The 26,059-nt window shown below is 36.7% G+C and overlaps 1 protein-coding gene across 3 annotated transcripts in view; it reads left to right on the top strand.

Moving 5' to 3' along the window:
• LOC150103955 (spectrin alpha chain-like) overlaps positions 1–26,059 on the top strand; it is an 850,682-nt gene that overhangs the window by 147,589 nt on the left and 677,034 nt on the right. For all 3 annotated transcript variants that reach the window (XM_090397194.1, XM_090397195.1, XM_090397193.1), the window contains exon 10: positions 22,990–23,163. In XM_090397194.1, the coding sequence (XP_090253320.1) occupies positions 22,990–23,163 (174 nt within the window). The remainder of the gene's footprint in view (positions 1–22,989; positions 23,164–26,059) is intronic.

The raw sequence follows: 26,059 nt of genomic DNA, 5'->3' as shown, positions 1-26,059 counted from the left end.
CATTTACTAATTGGGAAAATTCAGAACAAGAGCCCCCACAATTTGACTTTGTTGAAACTACGGGTTTTAAAATTGACACTGCAAATTTCAGTATCGAAAAGTTGGTTGAACTTTTTTTTCCTAAAGATTTTCTTACACTTTTAGTTGAACAAACCAATTTATATGCTTTACAAAATGTCGAGCAAAGGCGAGCACAGATCAAAAAAAGTCAAAGAATTTCAAACTGGAAAGCAACAGACATACCTGAAATGAAATTATTTCTTGGACTTTATTGTGTGTGCCAAGAAAAACCACCATTGTACATGGAAAATTGTTTTAAAGTGTACCATTCGTAATTTGATTTACAAATTACAGGTTATACTACAGGTCAACTCGTGCTTGGCATAGGAGGTCAGTAATCGACATACGAGTATATTCGTAGTTGGCTTGTGAGGCTCATATATAATATACAGGTAAAACTCATATAACGTGGATGTTAGGTTCCATAGAAATGCTGCGTTATATAAATTGCGTTATATGAGACATAGATCACATAGAAAAAGTAGGGTTAGGTTCCGAAATCGTTTTTTTTTTTTAAATTATATAATCAACAATGACATATCCAACAAAAACAATATTTTTATTTAATTCAGGTAATTCATGTAAGTTAAGTAAACATAAACTATGACAAATACGTAGTATAAAATTCTAAAAATTTTATTTTTAGAATTTAAATTTAAATAATAATTTAAATTCTAATTAATTAATTTAAATAATAATTAAATAATTTAAAAATCGATCCTGAGGGGAAGGCACTTCCCTTCAGGATCGATTAAAAAAATTCCACAAATTATAATCTTAAAATTAATTGAGATATGTAATCTTACAGCCTCGACCCTGGGAACACCTTTGTCTGTCTTAAAATTTTATTATGGGTTGGCCTGTTGCAGGGTAGCCATAGAACATGTGTTTTATTACAGTAATAAAACATGTGTTCCTGTTTTTGGTTCATCTTTTTTTGATTTGTGAACAGTGATCAGTTAATTTGCCCTCTGTCTAGTAAGTTACTTTGCCCTCTGTCTATGCAGAAATATTCAAAGTTATCCTGCAATTAATTGCAGTGAGATATGTAATCTCACACCCTCAACCCTGGGAATGCCTTTGTCTGTCTGTCTTAAAATTTTATTATGGGTTGGCCTGTTGCGGGGTAGCCATAGAACACGTTTTATTGCAGTAATAAAACACATGTTCCTGTTTTTGGTTCATCTTTTTGTGATTTGTGAACAGTGACTGGTCAGTTTGCCTCTGTCTGGTAAGTTACAGAGTGAAGTGTGAATTGTAAATTTATAGTGAAACAAATTTAAACAAAAAAATACATTTTTAAAAGGTAAGTGTATGTAATTTAATATTATTTTAATTGTTAGTTTTATGATTTTTTTGCTTTTAAACTGAAATAATTTCATTTAGGATTAATTAATTAGTTGATTTTTAATAAAATATGTTGGTCAGTTTTTTAATATATGAAATTGTGCTAAAAACTATTAATTCTGAATTCCTTTTTTTTTTCAAGAATTAAAGATCATTAAAAGTGATGCAAAATGAAAAGAATATATTTATAGTTTACATTGACAAATAATTACATAAAAAAAGTTAAAAGACTTTTATTGATGTAATTATTTAATTAAATCAATAATTATAAAAATTTATTGATTATTATTATTATTATTATTCAGGCCTCCAAGGAGTCAAAAGACTCATCGAGGGAGGTCCTTCCTAAGACATAAAGTCTGTCAAGACTCATCGAGGGGAGGTCCCCCCCTGAGAAACACAAAGTCTATCATACCACTCTTTAAACTCACTGACCGTTCTCGCTCCAACTTGGCCTGGTTGGCCGAGTGGTTAGCGTATCTGCTCTCCAGCCAAAAGTCTGCGGGTTCGAATCCCGTCATGGCATGGATGTTTGTGATTGTGAAAGTGGTAGTCAGCGTTGGTGTTAGGTGATGAAGGTTGGTGGAGTAGTGAGACGAAGAGGTGTAGAGTTGATGCCCTGCCTCGATGAGTCTTTGGACTCCCTGGAGGTGTAATATAAAAAAAATTTATTGATGTAATTATTTGTCTCCAAGCTTCCCCCCCCCCCCCCCCCTCCAGGAAAACATGACAGCACACCCAACTGAAATGATCATGCGACACCACTGATATAGTGTTTCACATTTCAGTCAAATAGGCTTCATGCCATGCTTATCTCCAAGTTTTGGGAAGTAATAGCCATAAATTCTTCATAATTATTATGTTTATTGTTGTTGTTATTACATGAAACTTCAAAGCAGTCCAAAGACTCATCAAGACGAGGACACTCTACTGTACTACTCTCCATCTCTATCACTTAATCCACCAACTACACACAGAACTGCTACCACCATCATCTTCCAATGAATATGTTTAATTGAATACCACCAAGGTGGAAAGATTCACTCGTATTTAACTCTAAAACTCCTAGCATGTGCCAACTAGCCACATGACTACCAGACAAATTATTATTATTATTATTATTATTATTATTTTAATTACAAAACTATACCTGACCCAGTTTCTTAGAACTGAATATTGTTGTCTCCTGTTGGAAGTTTTTCCACTTGGTTATACTATAAATTAAAGTTGACAAGAAATTATATTCTTGGTTTAATCCTTTATCCAATTGTAAGCAAACAAAGTTTGTGCCTGAAGTAATTTCAGGACTAGGAAACTCATATATAGATTATTATTATTATTATTATTATTATTATTGTTCCGGGAAACTCCAAGGAGTTGACAGACTCATCGAGGGAGGCCCTAACATCATGTCTAGAACAACTATTCAACATTCACACAGTATCTATCATACCTTGCCTTGAACTCATTCACAGTCGTAGCACCCACGTTAGATGCTAATGACTTCACATCACTTGACTTAGTATCCCATAATGCAAAGTGATCATCACTTCTGGGTTTGGCTCCCACTGATGAGACTTCAATAAAGGTTGAAACCGGTCTGGGTAGTGACCTTTCCCATAATGCATAGCATTATCATGTCTGTAAGGATGTGTGCTTTGCATTATGGGATGCTAAGGCAAGCGATGTGGAGTCATTAGCATCTACATAAGAGTTGCCAATCCTGAAATTACTTCAATCAAAAACTTTGTTCGCTTACACTTCTTGGCATTTTTAATTTATTGTTGTTTCCTGCTTATTTAGTTGCAGCTGAAACATGTAAAATTATGACTTATGTTATTATAATAATAAAAAAATAAACACGGATGTTACTTACATAAATATATTATTTATTTTTGTAGAATTTTCAGCTATGTTTCATAACCATTCTTGATAATACAGTAGGAACAGATAAACACAAAAACAGTGACAGTTAAATTGAAAGCATGGGATATTATATGTACTATCAGCTACCATCTACATTAACAGATATCAAGAAATATATTTTTTTTAATTTTAAATAATTAATTAATTACAATTTTTTATTTTTATGAAACACATGATGAATATTAGGATAACTTCCCAAAACTGAAAAAGTTTAATGTAATCATTTTTGTTGGGGTCAGGATTGTGAATGTAGGCTTCACAGCTTCCTTAAAACAATCTTTCCAGAAGAAAATAACTTTTGTGTAGAACTTTATTTGATTTAATTAATTCTATACTTTGTAGATGAGATGTTGCTAGTTAAACCAGATTTTTGGACAATTGAAATGCAATATATTCTTGATGTTCTCTAAGAATTAATCCATATTGAGACCTTGATCAGGCCTCATATGGATTATTGTGCACAGATTTGGTCACTGGGTTTTCATGGTGACGAGGATTATGTTGGAAAGGGGTCCATAGAAGATTCGCAAAGGTGGTCAGTGGTCTTTCAGATGTGAAGTACGAGGACAGATTGGAAGAATGTAAGTTGCAGAGCCTTGTGAATAGGAGTAAGAGGGGGAGGATATTAAAAGTTTATTTTTCACTTGGTTAGAGTATAATAAAATTAGTTTAATCCTTTATCCAAGTGTCAGCAAACAAAGTTTGCACCTGAAAGTATCTTCAGGACTGGGGTAAGGTGGTACAAAGGCAACTCCTATAGGTAGAGATGACCTGCTAATGCTTCTGCCTGGTATCTCCACTTGGGCCTGGCTCCCATTGAAGAGACCTCAATAAAGGTCGAAACTAGTCTGGGTAGCGGCCCTTCCCTTAATGCATAACATTAGACATATCCACAAGGAGATGTGTTTTGTATTATAGGAGATACTGAGATAGGAGTGTTGGTAGCTTGCTCCACCTTTGCAACGAGTTTCCCTGGTGTTGTACCACCTTACCCCAGTCCTGAAGATACTTTCAGGTGCAAACTTTGTTTGCTCACACTTGGATAAAGGATTAAACTAATTTTATTATAGGAGGAGAATATGTTGAGACATATAAGCTAGTCAGGAGTTGTTATCAGGTCGACAGAAGAGATTTTTCATAGAATGGGACAGGGGCTAGAACAAGAGGCCATCGCTGGAAACTGTATAACGAGGGTGTGAGCAGAGGAGTGAGGAGCAGGTTCTTTGCATGGAGAGAGAGTGGTTGGTGAGTGGAATGCATTGCCTGAGTGTGTTGTGAATGTAGACACATTGAATCAGTTTAAAGTGCAGTTGGATGAGCATTGTGTGCAATAGTGTATACTCTCATGATAGTCTCTGACTCCATGGAGGTTGGATGTTAATAATAATAATAATAAAAGTCTCTTTAATTTAAATTTGCTTCGTTGTGGTAAGATGGCTTTTTTCCAACAGATCCTGTGCTGGGTATCCAGGGCATGGTCTGGTAATCCTGAGCAGCTGTAGATATGGAAATAGATATAATTCTGGTGCTCTAATATATAGATGTTGGCTGTCTTACCTGTTGCCCATAGTATGAATAGTTGCCACTGCAAGGTACCTGGTACACTCTGGTTAAATGCAGAGGTTGTAGCTCATCCTTGGAGGAGCAGATAAGAGTTGCTAGCGTTTTGTGCTGTTCATAAGTGGTATTAGAAGTTTGTGCTCTTTTAAGATCTTGGCCACATTTTCTGAGATGCCACAAAAAAGGAGATGGTGATGGATTTGCTATGTTTGGAAGGGGAGGGGGTACGTAGTGTTAAAATTCTTTTTATTTGGTTGGAGGTGTAGCCATTGGCCAAAAAGGTATTTTTTATGTGGTGAATTCTGTGTTGAGTGCAGTGTTATCTGATCAAATTAATTTTGCCTGGCTAAGTTTTTTATAGTTCTAAATTGTTAGGAGGGAGGGAGGGTAATGTGACTGTTGATCGATGTATTTATCTGTGTGTGTGTGTATGAGGGGGGGTCTGTAGACTGTGAAGGTCAGAAATCCATTTAGTTGTCTTGTAACTAGGGTGTCTAGGAAGGGCAGATTATTGTTACTTTGTATTTCTGTTGTAAATCGAATCCTTGGATGTTGGCTGTTCAAATGGGATAGGAAAGTGTGTAAGGTATCCCGACCACGTGGCCAAATTGTGAACACATTATCCACATTACAGCCAAATAGTGGGTTTAAGAGGAGAAGAATTTAGGGCATTCTTTTCAAATGCTTTCATGAAAAAGTTAGCCAGAGGGGGGGGGGATGGCTGTACCCTCTTTTTTTGTAGAGTTTTCCTTACCAAACAAAATAGCCTGAGTTCATAGTGAACTGAAACAGGGCTGAGATATCAGGGTGGGGAAATTCTTCTCGGATAAGAGTCAAGGTGTTCATAAGTAGGACATTAGTGAATAAGGAAGAGACATTGAAACCGATGATTAAGACAGTGTTGCAATGTGAGGTCTTGTATCTTGTATACTGCACTTAAAATGGGGTTTGATATGTGATGAGGTATAGCCAGTAGCACAAGAAAGCTATGTTGTTAATTTTCTTAAACAACACAATGCTGTACAAAGATTATTATGTAAGTAGGGAAATTCTTTTTCACCATGGATCGTAAAATAGTGTAATGATTTGTCGCAGTGGGTAGTGAGTACTCTAATGCTGAATGCCTTTAAGGCAAGGTATATGAATATGTTTTGCATCAAACAGTGAATCTCCAGATTCCATGGAAGCTTGGAGGTAATACTAATTCCTTCACCTCTTATATTTCTTGCTTAACCAATGCCTCCAATAGCTTAATCACCATTCCTGAGATACTAATTGGTCTATAATTTAATACCTCTTTCTTGAAATTTCCTTTATGCAATGGAATCTTGATCTCTTCTCATTCCTTTGTAACTCTGACAGTACTGTGACTGAAATTAAACAGACTATAAGGGCACTGCCATTTCATGCACTTTTCCTTAAAACAGAGGCTGATATCTCATCTAGTTTGATGGATGTATTCTCATTAAGATTTCTTAATATAGGTAACCTTCGTATAACATGGATGTTAGGTTCCATAGAAATGCCGCATTATATAAATCATGTTATGCAAGACACAGATCACATAGAAAAAATAGGGTTATGTTCTGAAATCGTTTTTTTTTTTAATTATATAAATAACAATGACATATCCAACAAAAAAATATTTGTATTTAATTCACGTAAGTTAAGAAAACATATAAGCTATGAAACAAATACATAGTATAAGCTTATAAAAATTACAAATTGTATATAAACTTCATTGCACATAATGCATAAATGTTTTAAGCAAAATAAAATAAAGTGCATATTTTAATTGTTATCACTGTCTTCAAAACTAACATTTCGTAGATGTTCTTTATTTACAAGTGGCCGGACGTCGTTGTCACTTGAAATCTGTTAGACATCATTTGTATAATTCTCATTGCATACTTTGGCTGGTTTAGTTATCAAGAAGTTAGTAATAAGACCTTGCTTACCACTATGCTGCAATTTTTTATTAAGTTCATAATATGGAGCTAAACAAATATCCAATTGTCTTGTGAATTTTCCAGAGCGCAATCACAATCATCACAATCAGAATCTTCAGCAGAACTTTCCCCACCATTTGGTTCAAAGTCATCTATTAATTGTACCAGTTCCTCCTCGTTTAAATCTTTTTTGCCCATCAATTAATTCAATAATTTCTTTTTCAACCTTATTGCAAAAGCCTTCTAAATGGCTATTACTATAAAAATAAATTTTTTATATAAAAAAAGCATCACGTATTGTATGTAACTTCAGCTTGAGATTAACACACTTATGATTTTTAATGCACTTTCTTGGCAGAAAATGAAGACAACTTACAACCATAATTACTTTATATGGTAAACAATTGACGTACATGCATGCTAAGGGGTATTTCCCCTAATATAAATTTCTACTTATAATTATATGCGTGATACGGACAGATGCAAATTTAACGAAGAAAAAAATTGATTTTTAAGTCGCGCGGTGAAAGATATATGAAAAGATAAAAAGTTACTAAAATTTGTAGACCGTGTTATATCGAAACCGCATTGTATAAGTACCGTGTTATACGAGGCTTAAAATACCTCCAGTTCATCTACTTCTATTGTAATATCGATACCTGCCCAGCCAAGAAGTATCCTTAATGATTACTCGCTCTTCTTTCACTATAATTTGCCAATGCATGTCATTCACACACATTGGCAATGTTTCCTTCTTTCCTTTTGTTACCTCCAATCCTATTGCATTAACCAACTATACTGAATTATACTGTTCAAGAAATAAATGATGACACCTCAATAAAAGTTGAAACCAGTCAGGGTAGTGACCTCTTTTAACGCATAGCAATATACTTATCCTAAAGGAGGTGTCCTTTGCATTATTGATAATAATAATAATAATGATAACTAATAATTAAGGAATTGACAGCGTATACTAGAAATATAAATTAAATAAACCTTAATATATACTTTCCGATATTTCGGCAAACGTCACGTTGCCATCTTCTTGGGAACTTATTACAAAGACACGTGCACACAAGTACTACATAACAGCAAATGAGAACCGAAGCTAGGAAGTTAACATTTTCCTAAAGTCCTGATGGTGTCCCCTGGCAGGCTATATTGGTAGTTCTTGGCCTTTGGGCTGAAGTTCTTCTGATAAATGTTTCCCAAATTTGGGGCAGTCTCATGCATCCAAATTTGTTGAGGTTCGACATGTTCCTAAGGGCTGAGGCTGATTCCATGAATAGTCTTTCATATTTGAACTTGCTGTGGTGTACTACTGTGGCTTTCTTCCATCTTATTCTATGGCGAGTATCCAGAGCATGGTCTGCAAGCCCAGAGTGGCTGTACTTGTGAAATCGGATGTAATCCTTGTGTTCTGAGATTCTGATAGGAGTGAATCTGGGCCATGTGGCCAAATAGTGAACGTATCATCAACGCCCAGATTCACTCCTCTCCTTCCTAACACACTTAAACAACCAACACCCTAGAATCAAGTTCACCCTGGAAAAAGAGGAAAACAATAACCTCCCCTTCCTTGACACACTAGTCACCTGCCAACGTGATGGAACCTTGGTTTTCTCAGTTTATAGAAAACCCACCCATACCGGCAGATACATTCACCAACAATCCCATCCCCCCTCCCTCACAACAATATGGAGTTATTAAGACACTATTCAACAAGGCAAAAATAATCTGTTCTAATGATCAAGCCTTAACCACTGAACTAAATCACATCCGTGACACTTTCTCAACCAATGGCTACCCCCCCCAAAAGAATCCAAAAAATACTTAACCCAGTTATCCACAACCCACCACTCCCTCCCCTTCACAAAAAAGATTACTCTAGATCCATCACCATTCCCTACATCCGAGTCACCTCGAAAAAATCAACAAAATCTTAAAAAACATGACTTGACCACCTGTTACAGACCACATAGAAAATGTGCATCCCTTATCCGCTCCACTAAAGACCAACCACTTTCCCTAGACCTACCTGGTGTATACCAGGTCTCTTGCAGCTGTAAACTGTCCTACTTTGGCCAAACAGGCAGGACAGCAAATATCAGAATCTCAGAACACAAAGATTACATCTGATTTCACAAGTACAGCCACTCTGGGCTTGCAGACCACGCTCTGGATACTCGCCACAGAATAAGATGGAAGAAAGCCACAGTAGTACACCGCAGCAAGTTCAAATATGAAAGACTATTCATGGAATCAGCCTCAGCCCTTAGAAACATGCCGAACCTCAACAAATTTGGATGCATGAGACTGCCCCAAATTTGGAAAACATTTATCGGAAGAACTTCAGCCCAAAGGCCAAGAATTACCAATATAGCCTGCCAGGGGACACCATCAGGACTTTAGGCAAACGTTAACTTCCTAGCTATGGTTCTCATTTGCTGTTATGTAATACTTGTGTGCACGTGTCTTTGTAATAAGTTCCCAAGAAGATGGCAACGTGACGTTTGCCGAAATATCGAAAAGTATTTATTTAATTTATATTTCTAGTATACGCTGTCAATTCCTTAATTATTAGTTATCATGTATAACCAGCGTATAAGCCTCTCAACAAGAACCTTTGCATTATTATTATTATTATTATTATTATACCCTCCATGGAGTTGGCAGACACTTATTGTGGGAGGTTCATTCAACTGACAATATATTTATCATATCGAATTTAAAATCCTTAACACTCCTTGAATTAACAACATATTCTGATAATGCATTCCATTTTTATTATTGTTATTACTGTTGTTGATTAATTATTGATTATTGTTATTACAAATTATTATTACAACATGACACCTTTGAGGAGTCCTAGGACTCATTGCAAGAGGACACTCTACTCTATTCCACTACACATATCCCATTATGGGATACTAAAGCAATTGATGTGAGTCATCAACCGATATATAACCTAGTCATGAAGGTACTTCATACACAAACTCTGTTTGTGTATACTTGGATAAAGGATTAAATAATAATAATAATAATTATTATTATTATTCAGGCCTCCATGGAGTCCAAAGACTCCTCGTGGGAGTTCCTTCCTAGGAAACACAAAGTCAATTATACTACTCCTTGAACTCATTGACCGTTCTTGCTCTCACCGCTCTATCAGGTATTGCATTCCATGGTTCAACCACCCCTTCATGCAAAGAAACCACTCCTCATCTTCTTGCACACAGCTTCCTTTCGTAACTTCCAGGGATGGCCCCTTGTCATCGCTCCTTCCTGCTGTTCCACCAAGCGAAAGAACTCCCCAGTGTCTACCCTGTAACTGCCTCTCAACAGTTTAAATGTCTCAATCATATCACCTCTCCTTCTTTTTACCAAACTCTGCAGTTCACATTCCCTCAGCCAATCCTTATACCTAATATTGCACAGTCTTGAACCAAATTTAAGAACAGTAGTCTAAGTGTGGTCTGATCAGGGTCTTATACAATGAAACGATAACTCTTTTATCTCTGCAGGTCAGCATCCTTCTCAGTATTGCAACAATCCTCTGGGTTACCTTCACCGCCTTTGCAATATGTTTACAGAATTTCAGGTTTCTATCAATGCCCACTCCCAGATCTCTTGTCTCCCCTACCTCCTCCAGTACAGCTCCTCCAATCAAGTATGCAGCCTCTCATCGATGTATCCAAAATTTCAAGACTTTACATTTTACTGCATTAAACCAACAGCTACATTTACACTATTACTAATAACCCTTCCCAGCTTCTCATCATCTGTAAACAACTGCAATCCATTGACAATGTCATTGATATAAAGGTTAAACAATACAAGTCCCAGTATTGAACCCTGTGGGACCCCACTTTTAACCTTCTGCCTCCTTGATATTGCCCCACCATACACAACTCTCTGATACCTATCAGATAGCCAATCCTGAATCCAGTTGACTAACCAGATATCTATCTAAACCCACATGCTGAACTTAAATATCAGCTTATCTGGCACTCTGTCAGATGCCTTTGCAAAATACAAAAAAATTACAGTATATGCCTTTCCTTCATCAACCACTCTTGTCACTTTATTATAAAAGGCAATCATGTTACTAAAGCAAGATGGTATTTCACCACGGGTTTTGAGAGGATGTGCTAAAGAACTGACAGCTCCATTGACCCACCTTTTCAATGAAAGTCTGGCTACAGAAAAGGTACCCAAGGAATGGAAGGAAGGTAAGATAGTGCCATTGCATAAGGGAAGTAGTAGACTGGAAGTGTCTAATTATAAGCCAATTTGTGTTTCATCAATAGTTGTAAGATCTTGAAGAAATTAGTGAGGGACCATATACAGCATTTGGCAGTTAACAAATCCATGTTTACTCTCACAGATAACATTACCCTCATCTTCCCAATGCTGTATATGGTCCCTCAGTAATTTCTCCAAGATCTTTACAACTACTGATGAAACACAAACTCACCTCTAGTTAGACACATCCAGTCTGCTACCACCCATATGCAATGTTTCTATCTTACCTTCCTTCCATTCCTTGGGCATCTTTTCTGTAGCCAGACTTTCATTGAAAAGCCGGGTCAACGAAGCTGTCAGTTCTTTAGCACAGTCTCTCAAAACCCATGGCGAAATACCATCCAGTCCCACAGCTTTATTGACATCAGGTTACTCAGTATTTGGAACAGACTCTCCTCTTGCACCTTTAAAACTTGAACCTGCCCTATCCCTCAGTCACTCTATTCCCATTTTTATCCCACAATGTCATTCTTCCACAATCATTTCTCCTCCTACTGGCCACATAGCTAAGAAATTGCCTAGGATTTTCTTTGGATCTTAGGGCCAATCTCTTCTCATATTCCAGTTTCACCTTCCTTACCATACTAGTCACTCTCCTGGCATGTGTCTTATATTCTTCATGCATCTTCTCTTCACCTGTCTCCTTATTTCTCTTCCATAGTCTCTTTTTCACATGCAGTTCCTGTTTAATATTGTTTGTTATCCACTTTACTCCAAATTGTATCCTCTTCTTTATTCGTGGAATACAGCTTACTATTGCTACTAACAAATATTCCTTCACAATTTCCCAAGCACTAATGATATTCCAGCCTTTCAATTTCTCCCGCCATGAAACTGCCCCAAGTTGATATCTAAGACTATTTTAATCACCTGCCTTATAATTCTATATACATTCCCTTCTCTTTGATACTCCTGCATGTCTATTCATCTTCCAAGTCACAACCACATGGTCACTCTCTCCAACTGGGGATGAGAAATGTCATCTCAATTATAATCAGCTCTTCTGATGCTATGACCAAATCCAAAACTCTTGAACCTCTTGTTCTTCCCTCTGTTACATGTTGCTTAAGACATTTGTCCCTCAAGAATTTCATAAATTCCATTCCCTTATTACTGCATGCATTTTCCTCTTCCCAATTTATACTGCTGTAGGTAAAATCTCTCATAACAATCATTCTTGCACTTGCCAAGCTCAACTGCCCAAATATTTCTTGCTCCTCACTCTCTGTGCTCCTTGACTTGTAGCAACATGCCACTAAATATCCTGTCTTTCCCATCTGTACCTCACACCATATGCTTTCAAGATCCTTCCTATCCTGCCCTTAATAAGTATCATTTATTTAGTTACTAACAGACTACAAGGGCAATGCCATTTCTTGCACTTTTCCATAAAACAGAGGGCTGATATCTCATCTAGTTCGATGGCTGTATTCAGTAAACAAGTGGAAAAACTTTCTACGACCAACTATATTGGTCATCATCATCATCATCATCATCATACGTATCAAGGATTTAGGCCTAGTATGGTCTGTTCCGGCCTTAGAAGTCATCGTTGAATCGTTTAAGAGGACGTCCTGGTTTTCTTTTTCCTAATGGCTTGTACTTTAAAGGCTTGTTTTGGTAATCTTTCTGTTTTCATTCTTTGAACGTATTCCATCCATTTATGTTTATATTTTTTAATTTTTTCAATTACTGGTTCCTGGTTTAATTCTTTCATGATATCTTCGTTTCTTTTGTGATCAAATAGGGTATATTGCAGTTTTTCTCATAAACTTCATTTCTGCTGTTGTTAATCTTTGTTTGTCTTTTTTGTTTTATTGTCCAGATTTCGCTTCCATACATTAAGACCGGTAGGGCTAATGTATTGTATACTTTTAGCCTGGTTTGTTTTTGAACTAGGTTTGGTTTAAATATAGAGTTAATTACTCCTGTTATTTTTAAATATTTTGCAATTTTTATGTTTATATCTTTTTCATTTTCATAAGTGATCATACATCCTAGGTAGTTAAATGAATTCACCTGTTCTAAGATCTTGTTATCTAATACTATTTTAGTTCTTGCTGGATCTTGTCCTTTAAAGGCCATAGTTTTTGATTTTTCCATTGATATTATCATACCATAATCTTTGGATATCTCATTTAGATTTAAAATAGCTTTCTGTAAGTTATCTTCAGAATTTGTAATTATTATTTGGTCGTCTGCAAAGAGGAGAGTTTTAAGTTAACTGTACTATATAATTGACAAGCCAACTATATTGGTTTGTCAATTATTCAACCTTCAAATATATCACCATTTAATGGTAATATATTAATGAACTCTTAAATGGGTTCGTGCATCAAATGACTTCTTGTGCAATGATCTGTAACTGAATCATCGGTTAAGTGACTCTTTCAGTTATCCATCCAGCCAGCAAAGATTTCAAACTGTGGTCAGATCAGACCGAGGAAGGGGTATCAGTCGAGTATAGTTGTGTTGGCTTTTATTTCAGACAAAATAACTTCAAATGCATTGTTGCTGTTAACTTCTATTTATTCATGCTGAACTTGTATTTTTACTAGTTGAATTTCTTCTTCTTCTTCTTCTTCTGCCATTATTAGCAGTATCCTTGCGCCAGCGCTCTCTCTTTCCCTCTCTCTCTCTCTCTCTCTCTCTCTCTCCCTTTTCTCTCTCTGTCTATCTATATTTCTTGAAAATAAAATATCCCTTACATTCCATCCTTGTGATAGTTACTAATTCCCATTTTTGAACTTGAATTGGTCAATTCAACTGACGAGTGCCATTTTTTTTTTTAAACATCATATTAATGATAGTTGGTTTCTTTCACTTCTTCATTATTAAGCATTCTTAGTGTGCTCATCCTTTGTTGTATTCAGGATACCATTGTTGGCATTTGGTCCCCGAAGGTGAGGTTTTAGTCATATGTTGCTACTTAATGTTGTTTAATTTGTATATAAATGATATAGGAAACGGCTTAAAGGGAGATATTCAGTTGTTTGCTGATGATGCAAAGTTGTGTAGTGCAATAAAAAATCAAGCTGATGTTGAAAGTTTGCAGGAGGATTTAAATAAGCTGGTAAAATGGGCAAAAGAAAATGGATGTCAGTTCAATGTAGAAAAGTGTAAAGTCATGCATTTTGGGATTAAAAGATTACCAGCTGTGTACTACATCGATGGAAAGGTACTCCAAGAGATTGATGAGGCTAGGGACTTAGGGGTATTGGTAGATAGGGAGATGAAGTTCAGAGGACACATTGCTAAGTTGTCCAAGATTGCACATAGGATTACTTGGTTGTTGAGGAACACACTGACATCCAGAGATAAAGAGGTTATTATTCCCCTTTATAAAGCATTGATACTTCCACATTTGGATTACTGTGCTCAGGTCTGGTCACCTGGATTCCTTGGAGATGAGGAGGCTGTGGAGAGGGTTCAGAGAAGAGTGACCAAGTTGGTGAGTGATATAAAAAATGCTCCCTACATTGATAGATTGAGAGCTTGTGGATTGCAGAGATTGGTTGATAGGCGAAGAAGAGGGGATATGATAGAAACATTCAAATTACTAAAAGGTTTTTATAGGATTGATGCAGGGGAAATGTTTCAGCTGTGTGATAGTGATGGAAGAACAAGAGGTCATCTCTGGAAATTAAAGAAGAGTGTGGTTAACAAAGGTGTCAGAACAAGGTTTTTTGCCTGGAGGGTGGTGAATGAGTGGAATTCATTGCCTGACTTCGTTGTGAGCTCTTCGTCTGTAAATGAATTCAAGAAGAGATATGACAGATATTGTTTTGCTAGTTTGGGTCGCCCGCGATGAGTCTACTGACTCCATGGAGATACCCGTAATAATAATAATAATAACTTCCTAGCTGGGGCTGGTGCAGGCTACCATCATTCCCCAAAACAGAGGCTGTTCCTGACATGGAGCAGGTATCCATGCAGCTGCACCTTACCTGGTAACTACACCAGGTATTTCCTTGTATTTCACCCATATGCTAAATAAATAAATAAGTGTTCTTAGTAACTTCACATTTTGACTCTATGATATTTATCTTCTAAATTATTTTCAGAATTTTCTGTGACATTTGCTTAGTTACTTTTATACACAGCATAGTGCTTTTTAACATTTTTCTTTATGTTTTCTATGAGCACTTGCTCATTTAGTAGCCAGAAAGTTTTGTAGGCTTTCTTCTTTATATGGACTACTTTATGTGTTCTATACACTATGCAAATTATGGAAACAACTACTGTGTTAGAGTAAAACATTAGTTGAATATAAACCACAATAAAGACTCGACGTTTCGACCTTCACATTAAGGTCGGGAGTGTACATATATATATACAAAGAAACAAACTGCACTAAAATCTACATGGCATGCTAAAGTTATTCACCAACCATTACAACTACTGGACACCTTTGGTGGGGAAGAAAAAAAAAAACACCCTTACGGCATCAAAGCTAGAGTCCTATTATTATTATTATCCATTATTATTATTATTATTATTATTATTATTATTATTATTATTATCCATAAATTAAGCTGGAGAGCAACATGTTTACAAAAAGGAAAAAAAATAATAAATAATAAATAAATAAATAAGTTACTTATATAAGTATATATGTTACCAGGATGGTAACAAGGGTGGTAAGAAAAGCAAAAGCAGATTACGAAAGGAAATTGGCCACGCAGGCTAAAGAGAATCCCAAACAGTTTTTTCAATATGTTGCAAGTAAAAGGAAAAATGCTCATGGTAGAATGATCTTAAAAAATGCTGAGGGTAGGGAGGTAACTGAATCAGTTGATATTGTGGAATTACTGAGCGAGCACTTTGCAAGAGTATATCACCCAGGTGGTGACTTTGCAGGAATGGAAGAACCAACAGCTTATACTGGAATTGTGATGAATGAAGTAGAGGTAACTAGTCTATTACAGAACCTCAATGTCAATACATCTGTGGGATTGGATGGTATACCAGCTCGTGTCGTACGTGAAGCGGCCAAAGAATTGTCAGTGCCCTTGACCATTTTGTTTAATTTGAGCCTGAGGACTGGGTCAGTCCCAAGGGGGTGGAAAGAGGGGAAAATAGTTCCACTGCACAAAGGTGGTTCCAAGGCTGCTGTTGAAAATTACCGGCCAATCAGCATAACAGGAATCATTATCAAGGTCTTAGAGAAAATAGTCAAGAGGAAAATACAAGATTGGATAGAAGAAAATGGGATACTGTATCGGGGACAGCATGGTTTTGTGAAGGGTAGGTCATGCCTCAGTAACTTGCTCACATATTATAACACAGTGACGGCTGAACTGGATAAGGGTAATGGGTTTACGGTGATTCTACTGGACCTTGCCAAGGCCTTTGACAGGATACCACATGGAATTCTAATCAGTAAATTGGGGCATATGGGGATGGACATAGGGTTGGTGAGATGGATAGGAGGGTGGTTGACGGAGAGATATCAGAGAGTGGTTTACTCAGGAGTAGAGTCCACAAGACGGCCTGTGACTAGTGGTGTGCCACAAGGATCTGTTCTTGGACCACTGCTGTTTAATTTGTTCATAAATGATATAGGAAAGGATCTGAGAGGAACAGTTCATTTGTTTGCAGATGATGCGAAGTTGGGTAGGGCAATAGTGAATGCAGACGACGTCAAATTTTTGCAGGATGATTTGGATAGATTGGAGGTCTGGGCTAAGGAGAATGGATGTCATTTTAATGTGGCAAAATGTAAGGTTATGCATTTTGGGGTGAAAAGATTGGAGGCAGTTTACTGCATTGGTGGAACCGTGCTCCAGGAAATTGATGAGGCACGAGATTTAGGAGTGTTGGTAGATAAGGAATTGAAATTTAGGGGACACATTGCAAAAGTGGCCAAATCAGCTCATCAAATCACTTGGTTGCTGAAGAATACGTTGACAAGCAGAGACAAGCAGGTTATTGTTCCTCTGTATCGAGCCTTGATAAGACCCCATCTAGACTACTGTGCTCAGATTTGGTCACCTAGGTTTCTTCTTGATGGGGAGGAGGTGGAGAGGATCCAGAGGCGAGTGACCAAGATGATAGCAGGTCTGTGGAATGAACCGTATGAGAACAGGTTGAGGATTTGTGGGTTGCAAAAATTGGTTGATAGGCGGAGGAGGGGAGATATGATTGAGACATTCAAATTACTGAAGGGTTTCTATGAAATTAATTCAGAAGATATTTTTGAGAACAGGGCTGGTTGTGGGAGGACTAGGGGACATCCATGGAAACTGGGCAAAAGTGTGGTTAGTAAAGGTGTTAGAGCTGGGTTCTTTACTTTTAGAGTAGTGAATGAGTGGAATGCGCTCCCTGAGTCTGTGGTGGATGCTGTGACAGTGAATGAGTTTAAGGCAAGGTATGATAGGTACTGTATGAATGTCAAATAGTTGTGATGAATATGATTTGGGGCCTCCCTCGATGAGTCTAATGACTCCCTGGAGTTGCCCGTAATAATAGTAATAATAATAGTAATAATAGTAATATATATAAATTACAGCCAACTGGTATGGATAGTGACCAATAAAAGCTGAAAAATTACTTAAAGTTCTAAAGTTCGGTTTTCAGCAAAGCCTCACTTTAAACAATTTAGGACTTTAAGCAATTAAGTTAACAAAACAGCTATGCTATAGCTTATTCATGTGTATTGTGATGTAGCTTGTGTTTTGATTCACACACACACACGCACACACACACACACACACACACACACACACACACACACACACACACACACACACACTGTATGTATGTATGTATGTATGTATTCTTGATGATGACCTTGATATCGAGGTCAAAAATTACAAATGATAATTATTATTATTATTATTATTATTATGTAGGCCTCCAAGGAGTCAAAAGACTCATCGTGGGAGGTCCTTCCTAGGAAACACAGTCTATCATACCACTCTTTAAACTCATTAACCATTCTCACTCTCACCACTCTATCAGGCAATGCATTCCATGGTTCAAACATCCTCCATGCAAAGAAACCACTTCTCACCCTCTTACTCACAGTTTCATTTTGTAACTTCCAGGGATGGTCCTTTGTCATCATTCCTTCCCGCTGTTCTACCAAGCGAAAGAACTCCTCAGTGTCACCCCTGTAACCACCTCTCAACAGTTTAAAAGTCTCAATCATATCACCTCTCCTTCTTCTATCTACCAAACTCTGCAGTCCACATTCCTTCAGCTGATCCTCATAACCAACATTGTACAGTCCTGAAACCGTCTTTGTTATCTGCCTTTGTACTCTTTCCACAGTTAATTTATACCCTTCAAATCCTGGGGAACAAATATGAGAATAATAGTCCAAGCGTGGTCTGATCAGGATCTTATACAACGGAATAATAACTGTTTTATCTCTGCAGGTCAGCGTCCTTCTTCTTATTGCAGCAATCCTCTGTGTTACCTTCACCACCTTTGCAATATGTCCCCTGAATTTCAGGTTTATATCAATCATCAATGCCAGATTTCTTGTCTCCCCTACTTCCTCCAGTATAGCTCCTCCAATAGAGTATGCAGCATCCCATCGATGTATCCCAAACCTCAAGACATTACATTTTGCTGCACTAAGCCGAATCCCCATTCATTTGCCCATCTGTCTAGCTTATTCAAATCCTCTTGCAGGGCTACCACATCTGCACTATTACTAATAACCCTTCCCAGCTTCACATCATCTGCAAACAACTGAATATCCCCCTGCTATTCACTGACAATGTCATTGATATAAAGGTTAAACAATATAGATCCCAGTACTGAGCCCTGTGGGACCCCACTTGTAACCCTCTGCCTCCTTGAAACTTCCCCACCATACACAACTCTCTGATACCTATCGGACAGCAAATCCTGAATCCAGTTGACCCACCTGACATCCAAACCCCATGTACTGCAATTTAAATATCAGCTTATCATGTGGTACCCTGTCAAATGCCTGCGCTAAATCCAAGAAAATGGCAGTATATGCCTTTCCCTCATCTACTGCTCTTGGAACTTTATTATGAAAGGCTAGCATATTACTTAAACAAGAGTGTCCCTTCACAAATCCATGTCGACTCTCACAGATAACATTACCCGCATCTGCCCAATGCTGTATACGGTCCCTAATCAATTTCTCCAAGATCTTAATAACTACTGATGGCCTATAATTAGAGACTGCCAATCTTTTACTGCCCTTATGCAATAAGGGTTATTTTTCTGAGCTGTAAATAAAGTAATTGCCATAACACGTATTTTTGTCTCCATAATTTCCACATAGTGAATGGTGGTAATAAAGACTCTTCTATCTCATTAGCAGAAATGAAACAGATGCTTACCCTTATTATTAGCATTGCTCTTTATTTCAAAATTTCTCATTATTTCTCTGTATCTTGAATAAATTTTCTACTTTGTTGGTCAGTCTCATCAGGAACGAACTTTTGGCTTTTCTTCATGTAAACTGCTCCCTGATGTCTCAAAAATTCCCTTTCTCTTAAAAAGCATCTTAGATCATAGACACAAAAGACATATTTCGGTGATTACACCGCATTTTTTTATTATTCAGTTCTATAAAACACTGAAATAATAGTTCCCGACAAGTTTCATAAATCGTAGGATTTACATCTTCAGGGGTAAATAGTATAACTTAAAGTTTAAACAAGAGAATTAATAAATACAAATCATAACCGTCTGGCTTTTCATAAAACTCAAATAACAGAATGCAGATATATAACGTTATTCACGTTGAACAATACTGGACGATGTCACGTGTGCTTGTTCTCGTTCATACAGTCCGAGCTCAGATTGAGGTAGATTTTTTATTAGAGCTGACCACACTTGATGGAGAATTAAACCTTGATTTTAATTGCATTGGGTTGGGTTTTTTAGCATATTAGCAGCTTCTTTAAATTTTCTTATATAACTGTTGTTTTCTATGTATGACATCGTCGTTTTTTGCCAGAGTACATCGTGTCCAGTGGAAGTGGTATGGAAAGCAAGACCCGTTTTTTGTTCTCTTTTGTATTGTATGTCTTTTTGGTGTTCAGCCATGCGTATTTCTCCAGATCTTCCTGTCTGTCCTACCTAGCAAATCCCGCAAGAGCAATGGATTTTGTAGACGCCTGGTTTTTTAAGAGGATGATGAGGTGGTTTTGGTGGATGTAGGAATCTTGAGATTTTTTCCATAGGAAGGAAGGCTACTTTTATGTTGTGTTTGTTCATTAATTTGGCTAGCTTGTCTGTAACATTTTTGATATAAGGAAGCGCGATTGCGTTTTTGTAATCCTGTTTTATTGTGTTGTTAGCTGGAGGCATTTTAAGGATTCTCTTGATGGTTTTTGTTTCATATCCATTCTGTTGGAGGATATTTTAGTTCTTCATTACATCTTTCTTGTGTGCTGGAGATATTGTATGCTCTGTCTCGAAGAGTTTTAATTAAGCTTATTTTTTGTGAAGGATGGTGGTGTGAGGTTGCATTTAGAAATCTTCCAGTGTTTGTAGGCTTCCTATATACTGAGAAGGAGAGTTTACTTTCTTCATTAACTTCTAATAAAATATCCAGAAAAGGAAGTTTTTTATTTTTTTCTTGTTCTAAAGTGAATTTTATGGTGTTGTGCAAATTGTTGAGATAATCTTTGAAATTGATAAGTTCATCTGTTGTTCCACTGAATATGATGAAAATATTGTCCACATAGCGTAGCCATATTTTTGGTTTTTTTATGGTAATTCTTAAGAGCATTGTTTTCAAATTTTTCCATAAATAGGTTTGCTAATACCTGTGATAATGAAGAACCCATGGCCAGCCCTTCTTTTTGTTCCCAGATTCTATCTTTATAGGTGAAAAAAGTATTGTTTATACAATGTTTAAAAAGATTCAAGATGTCCGGAGGGAAGAGGTCTTCTAGGAGATTCAAAATTTCTTGTCTCGGGACGTTTGTAAACAAGCTGATAATGTCGAGACTTGCTAAGATGTCTGTTGGACCAATATGTATATCTTTCACTTTTTCTATGAAATGTTTATTATTTTTTATGAAGGAAGATGTTTTTCCTATATGTTGTGAGAAGTATTTCGCCAAGTTGGAAGTCGGTGAATCTCTTCTATCTACTATTGTTCTTAAAGGTATATCTGTCTTATGGATCTTTGGAACACCATATATTCTTAGTATCAAAGGATGTTTTGATTGTAAGCATTTTTTAAGTTCTTCCATCCAGAGAGGCACTTTTTTTATTAGATCGTTTGTTTTTTTGTGTGTAGGCCAAGTCGGGTCTCTGTCTATGGGTTTGTAGGCAGGAGACTTTTCATTTTGTTATCATATTCTGTATCATTTAAAAGAAAACAACATAGAAAACAAAAGTTATATAAGAAAATTTAAAGAAGCTGCTAATATGCTAAAAAACCCAACCCAATGCAATAAAAATCAAGGTTTAATTCTCCATCAAGTGTGGTCAGCTCTAATAAAAAATCTACCTCAATCTGAGCTCGGACTGTATGAACGAGAACAAGCACACGTGACATCGTCCAGTATTGTTCAACGTGAATAACGTTATATATCTGCATTCTGTTATTTGAGTTTTATGAATAGCCAGACGGTTATGATTTGTATTTATTAATTCTCTTGTTTAAACTTTAAGTTATACTATTTACCCCTGAAGATGTAAATCCTACAATTTACGAAACTTGTCGGAACTATTATTTCAGTGTTTTATAGAACTGAATAATAAAAAAATGTGGTGTAATCACTGAAATATGTCTTTTGAACCAATTTGCCATAGAAGTTTACGCCTGCCATAGACACAAAGTTATATTGTCCAATTTGCAGCATGCATTAACTGATAGAGCAGTGAGAGCATGAATGGTCAATGAGTTCAAGGAGTGGTATGATAGACTTTGTGTTTTCTAGGATGGGACTCCCACAATGAGTATTTTGACTCCATGGAGGCCTGAATAATAATAATAATAATAATAATAATTTCCTATTTGAATTTTATCCAGATCACTATACTTGAAATCCTTGAAGGATATCCTCTGTTTTGTATGACTGTCCTGCTTTCTTTCCTGATAAAAATGATAGTGTTTTGTGTAACCAAGTAATATCTCTCCCCAGGCTGATATAAAACCTAGTTATTCTTCTTTCCATTAGCAAACACTTTGGTCTCACCTGTTCCACTCTCCTACTCTTTCAAATTTTTTCACATTGCCTCTGACTTCCTCTTGTCTCTTGAACACATCATGCATTGCACTGTCTTCTATTAACAGTTTTTCCATTTGATTTACACCAAATCCATTTAAATTCATCACTTTTTTACAATTCCAGTTTTCCCTCAAGTGCATTCCACATATCAATGAACTGCATCTCTTTTTCCTCACACAGCTTTGGTTAGCATAACCCTTCATGCTTTTTGCTCACTTCCCAACTCATTATTGTCAACCTAGACAACACTCTAACTACCCTTCCTACCATTCTATTGTCCCCTAATAGCCACATGTTGTAACATTCTAATTGTGTCACATTCTCTAACCAAATCATTAATTTCTATACCTTCCCCTAACGCTCTCGCATGCATTATATATGAGAATATGCATAATATATTGTATTACACTATAGAGGTCTGTTATAATGTTACCTTAAATGTACATGTTAATTTAGTCTATCATACTTGCAAGCAAAAAGTAAATTAAAAATAATTTATGCCCAGAAAGCAGTCTACTTCTGGCACAAGTTATTTTGATAGGTTTGAAGCACACTAAATATCCCTAAATCACTTTTTTGAAATTAATAACAGGAAAAGTTACAATAGCACATTTCTAGGCATTATTTTCTGATAAACAATATTTTCTAATTATAATTTTTAGGCCCAGGAAAGAAGACGACGTTTAGATGAATCGTATTTGCTGCATCGATTTTTAGCAGATTTCCGTGACCTTATATCATGGATTCATGACATGAAAGCAATAATTTCAGCTGATGAATTGGCAAAAGATGTTGCAGGAGCCGAGGCTTTGTTGGAACGTCATCAGGAACATAAGGTAAACTATAAAAACTGATGGCATTATTTATATCTTTCTTGTTTAATATTTAATTCAAATTAATAACATGCTGATTGGAAAGAATAATATTAATTCAGAAATGTCATATAAATATTGGAATTAAGAGAGATAAATTGATACCTATCACAAAATATAAAAGATTGTAGAGGCATTGTTGATTAATAAGATAGGGTAACGAATATTGGAAGTAGCATTTTTAATCCTTTTATTTATTCCATAATGTAGTGTCCCTATCGTAATATAGTAATTCTGAAACAAAGGTTTTATAACTATCGTAATATAGTAATTCTGAAACAAACATTTTATAAATAACAGATACAAGATGTTATATTTTGGCAAAATGATCAGGGAAAGGAAGGAGTAGCTAGGCATTACAGTATTCAAAACTAAATATGAGGATAATAATTATTATTACTATTATTATTATTATTACGTGACACCCCAGGGAGTCCGACGACTCATCGAGGGAGGGCACCTACTCCACAACTCTCTGTCTCCACCACTCATATCCACCAACAATAATGAACTGCAACTACCATCATCTACACCAATGCCAACGCAACAATAGAACATGAAAAATCATAACAAGTGAATCAAGATTTTTCAGAAAAGTTCTGCATGTTTATTTGAGGAACAATTAAATCAACCTTGATAATTAGCTGGCATGGTTGGCCCAGTGATTAATATATCACTGGGTCTGTGATGGCTTTCAGTCGGGGAGATTTCAATTGCCTAATATGACACAGTTTTCCTGCTTACTGAAGACCTGAAGTGGCTCAAAAATTCTGTTTGATCTCTAGAACAGAGTTTCTAGGCCATGTAAAAAATAAATACAAAAAAAAAAAAATATATATATATATATATATATATATATATATATATATAAAGAATAATTAAAATCCTTAGCCCACCCAAAGCATAAAAGCACATTAAGAATAAGAAGGCACAAAGACTTGTGTAGAGGCTTAAGTGCTGTGAGAACATCATGTTGGAGGCTTAATGGATTGTATACAGCACTCAGAAAGGATTAAAAACAGAATTTAATTCTTCCTATATTTCGTCTCAGTCAATGAGACATCTTCAGGGATTACAAAAAAACTAATGTAACATAAAAACAAATAGCAAACAATACTAAGCCCAACCACGTGGGAGACACTAAAGTCCTATCTAGGTGGAGCGTCCTCTAAGGGCGGTTGTAGGTGGCCTGGAATGTAAAGTGGGACCTCTGATGACAAACGTTTCCCAAATCTTAGGAAGCTTAATGCAACCATATTTGTTAAGATTTGGTTGATTTCTGAGAGCTGCTGCTGATTCTAAGAATAGTCTTTCTCTTTTCAATTTGCTGTGGTGGAGCATGGTGGTGTTTTTTCCATGAGATCCTGTGGTTTGTATCCAAGACATGGTCAGTCAGGCCTGACTGACCATAGTTGTGCTTGCAGATATATGACTTATGTTCCTCCAGGCAGATAGTAGCTGATCTGCCTGTCTGTCCAAAGTATACCAGTTTACAGGAACAGGGTACTTTATAGACTCCAGGCACTGAGAGAGGAGGGAGCTGATCTTTTGTAGAGCAGATGAGGGTAGCAAGTTTGCGGTGAGGCTTAAATAGCCAAGATTTTAAAAAAATACAACTTATACACAGCATTTAAGATAACACAGACATATTGTTAAGCTTTGACATCTCCTCTTTGTTTACCAATATTCCCTTAATTGATACCTTAACACTCTTAAAAAACGTTTTTCCTTCTGGCATCTTAGATCTCTTTTCCTTTACCATCTATTCTGGTTATTTTTCTTGGAAGTAAAAAATCTATAAGCAGATAGAAGGAACCGCCATGGATTCCCCCCTCTACCCCCCCTGCCAATTTTTATATGGCAGATTTTGAAAAACGAGCCATAGACTCGGTCCCTCTCAAACCTTCCATCTGGCTAAGAAATGTAGATGATGTGTTCTCTATTTGGCCTCATGGCCCAGACACAATAGAAGCCTTCCTCAATCACCTCAACAGCCTACATCCAAGAATCCAGTTCACGACGGAAAAGGAAAAGAACAATTGCTTACCTTTCCTAGACATCTTAGTCGCACGCCTCCCCAATGGTACACTTTCCTTCACAGTGTATAGAAAACCCATGCGCACAGGCAGATACCACCACCCTGCTCAACAATATAGCATTATTAAAACTCTTACCAAGAGAGCCCACAATCTTTGTTCCAGTGGAACCGCCCTTACAACTGAGCTTGACCACATACACAACACTTTCTTCTCCAATGGCTACAGTGATCACAGCATTAGAAAAATAATCAGTTCCTCCCCCATTCCCTGGTTTTCTCTTCAAAAAGAGTTTAGAAATGCCGTCCCCATGCCCTACATCCATGGCACATCTGAAAAAATAGCCAAGATTTAAAAAAATACAACCTACACACAGCATTTAAGCTCTGCCTCAAACTTGCTACCTTTGTCCTTTCTACAAAAGATCAGCTCCCTCCTCTTTCAGTGCCTGGAGTTTATAAAGTACCCTCTTCCTGTAAGCTGGTGTCATCTTTACATATAGGAGTTGCTAAAAGGTGTGCCACCTTTTTATTAAATTACTCTGGATTTAGAGAAAGATGTTGAAAGTTTATTTTTCACTTGGTTAGACTATTATAAATTTAGTTTAATCCTTTATTCAAGTGTGAGCAAACAATGTTTGCACCTGAAGGTATCTTCAGGACTGGGGTAAGGTAGTACAACACCAGGCAACGCGTTACAAAGGTGGAGCAAGCTAACATCACTCCTATCTCAGTATCTCCCATAATGCAAAACACATCTCCTTGCGGATATGTATAATGTTATGCATTAAGGGAAGGGCCACTACCCAGACAAGTTTCGACCTT

This window comes from Typopeltis vanoorti, chromosome 8 (assembly GCF_054136105.1).
Source record: "Typopeltis vanoorti isolate ZY-2024b chromosome 8, IOZ_Tvanoo_1.0, whole genome shotgun sequence".
NCBI lineage: Eukaryota > Metazoa > Arthropoda > Arachnida > Uropygi > Thelyphonidae > Typopeltis > Typopeltis vanoorti.
This window is presented reverse-complemented; position numbering and strand designations above follow the sequence as displayed.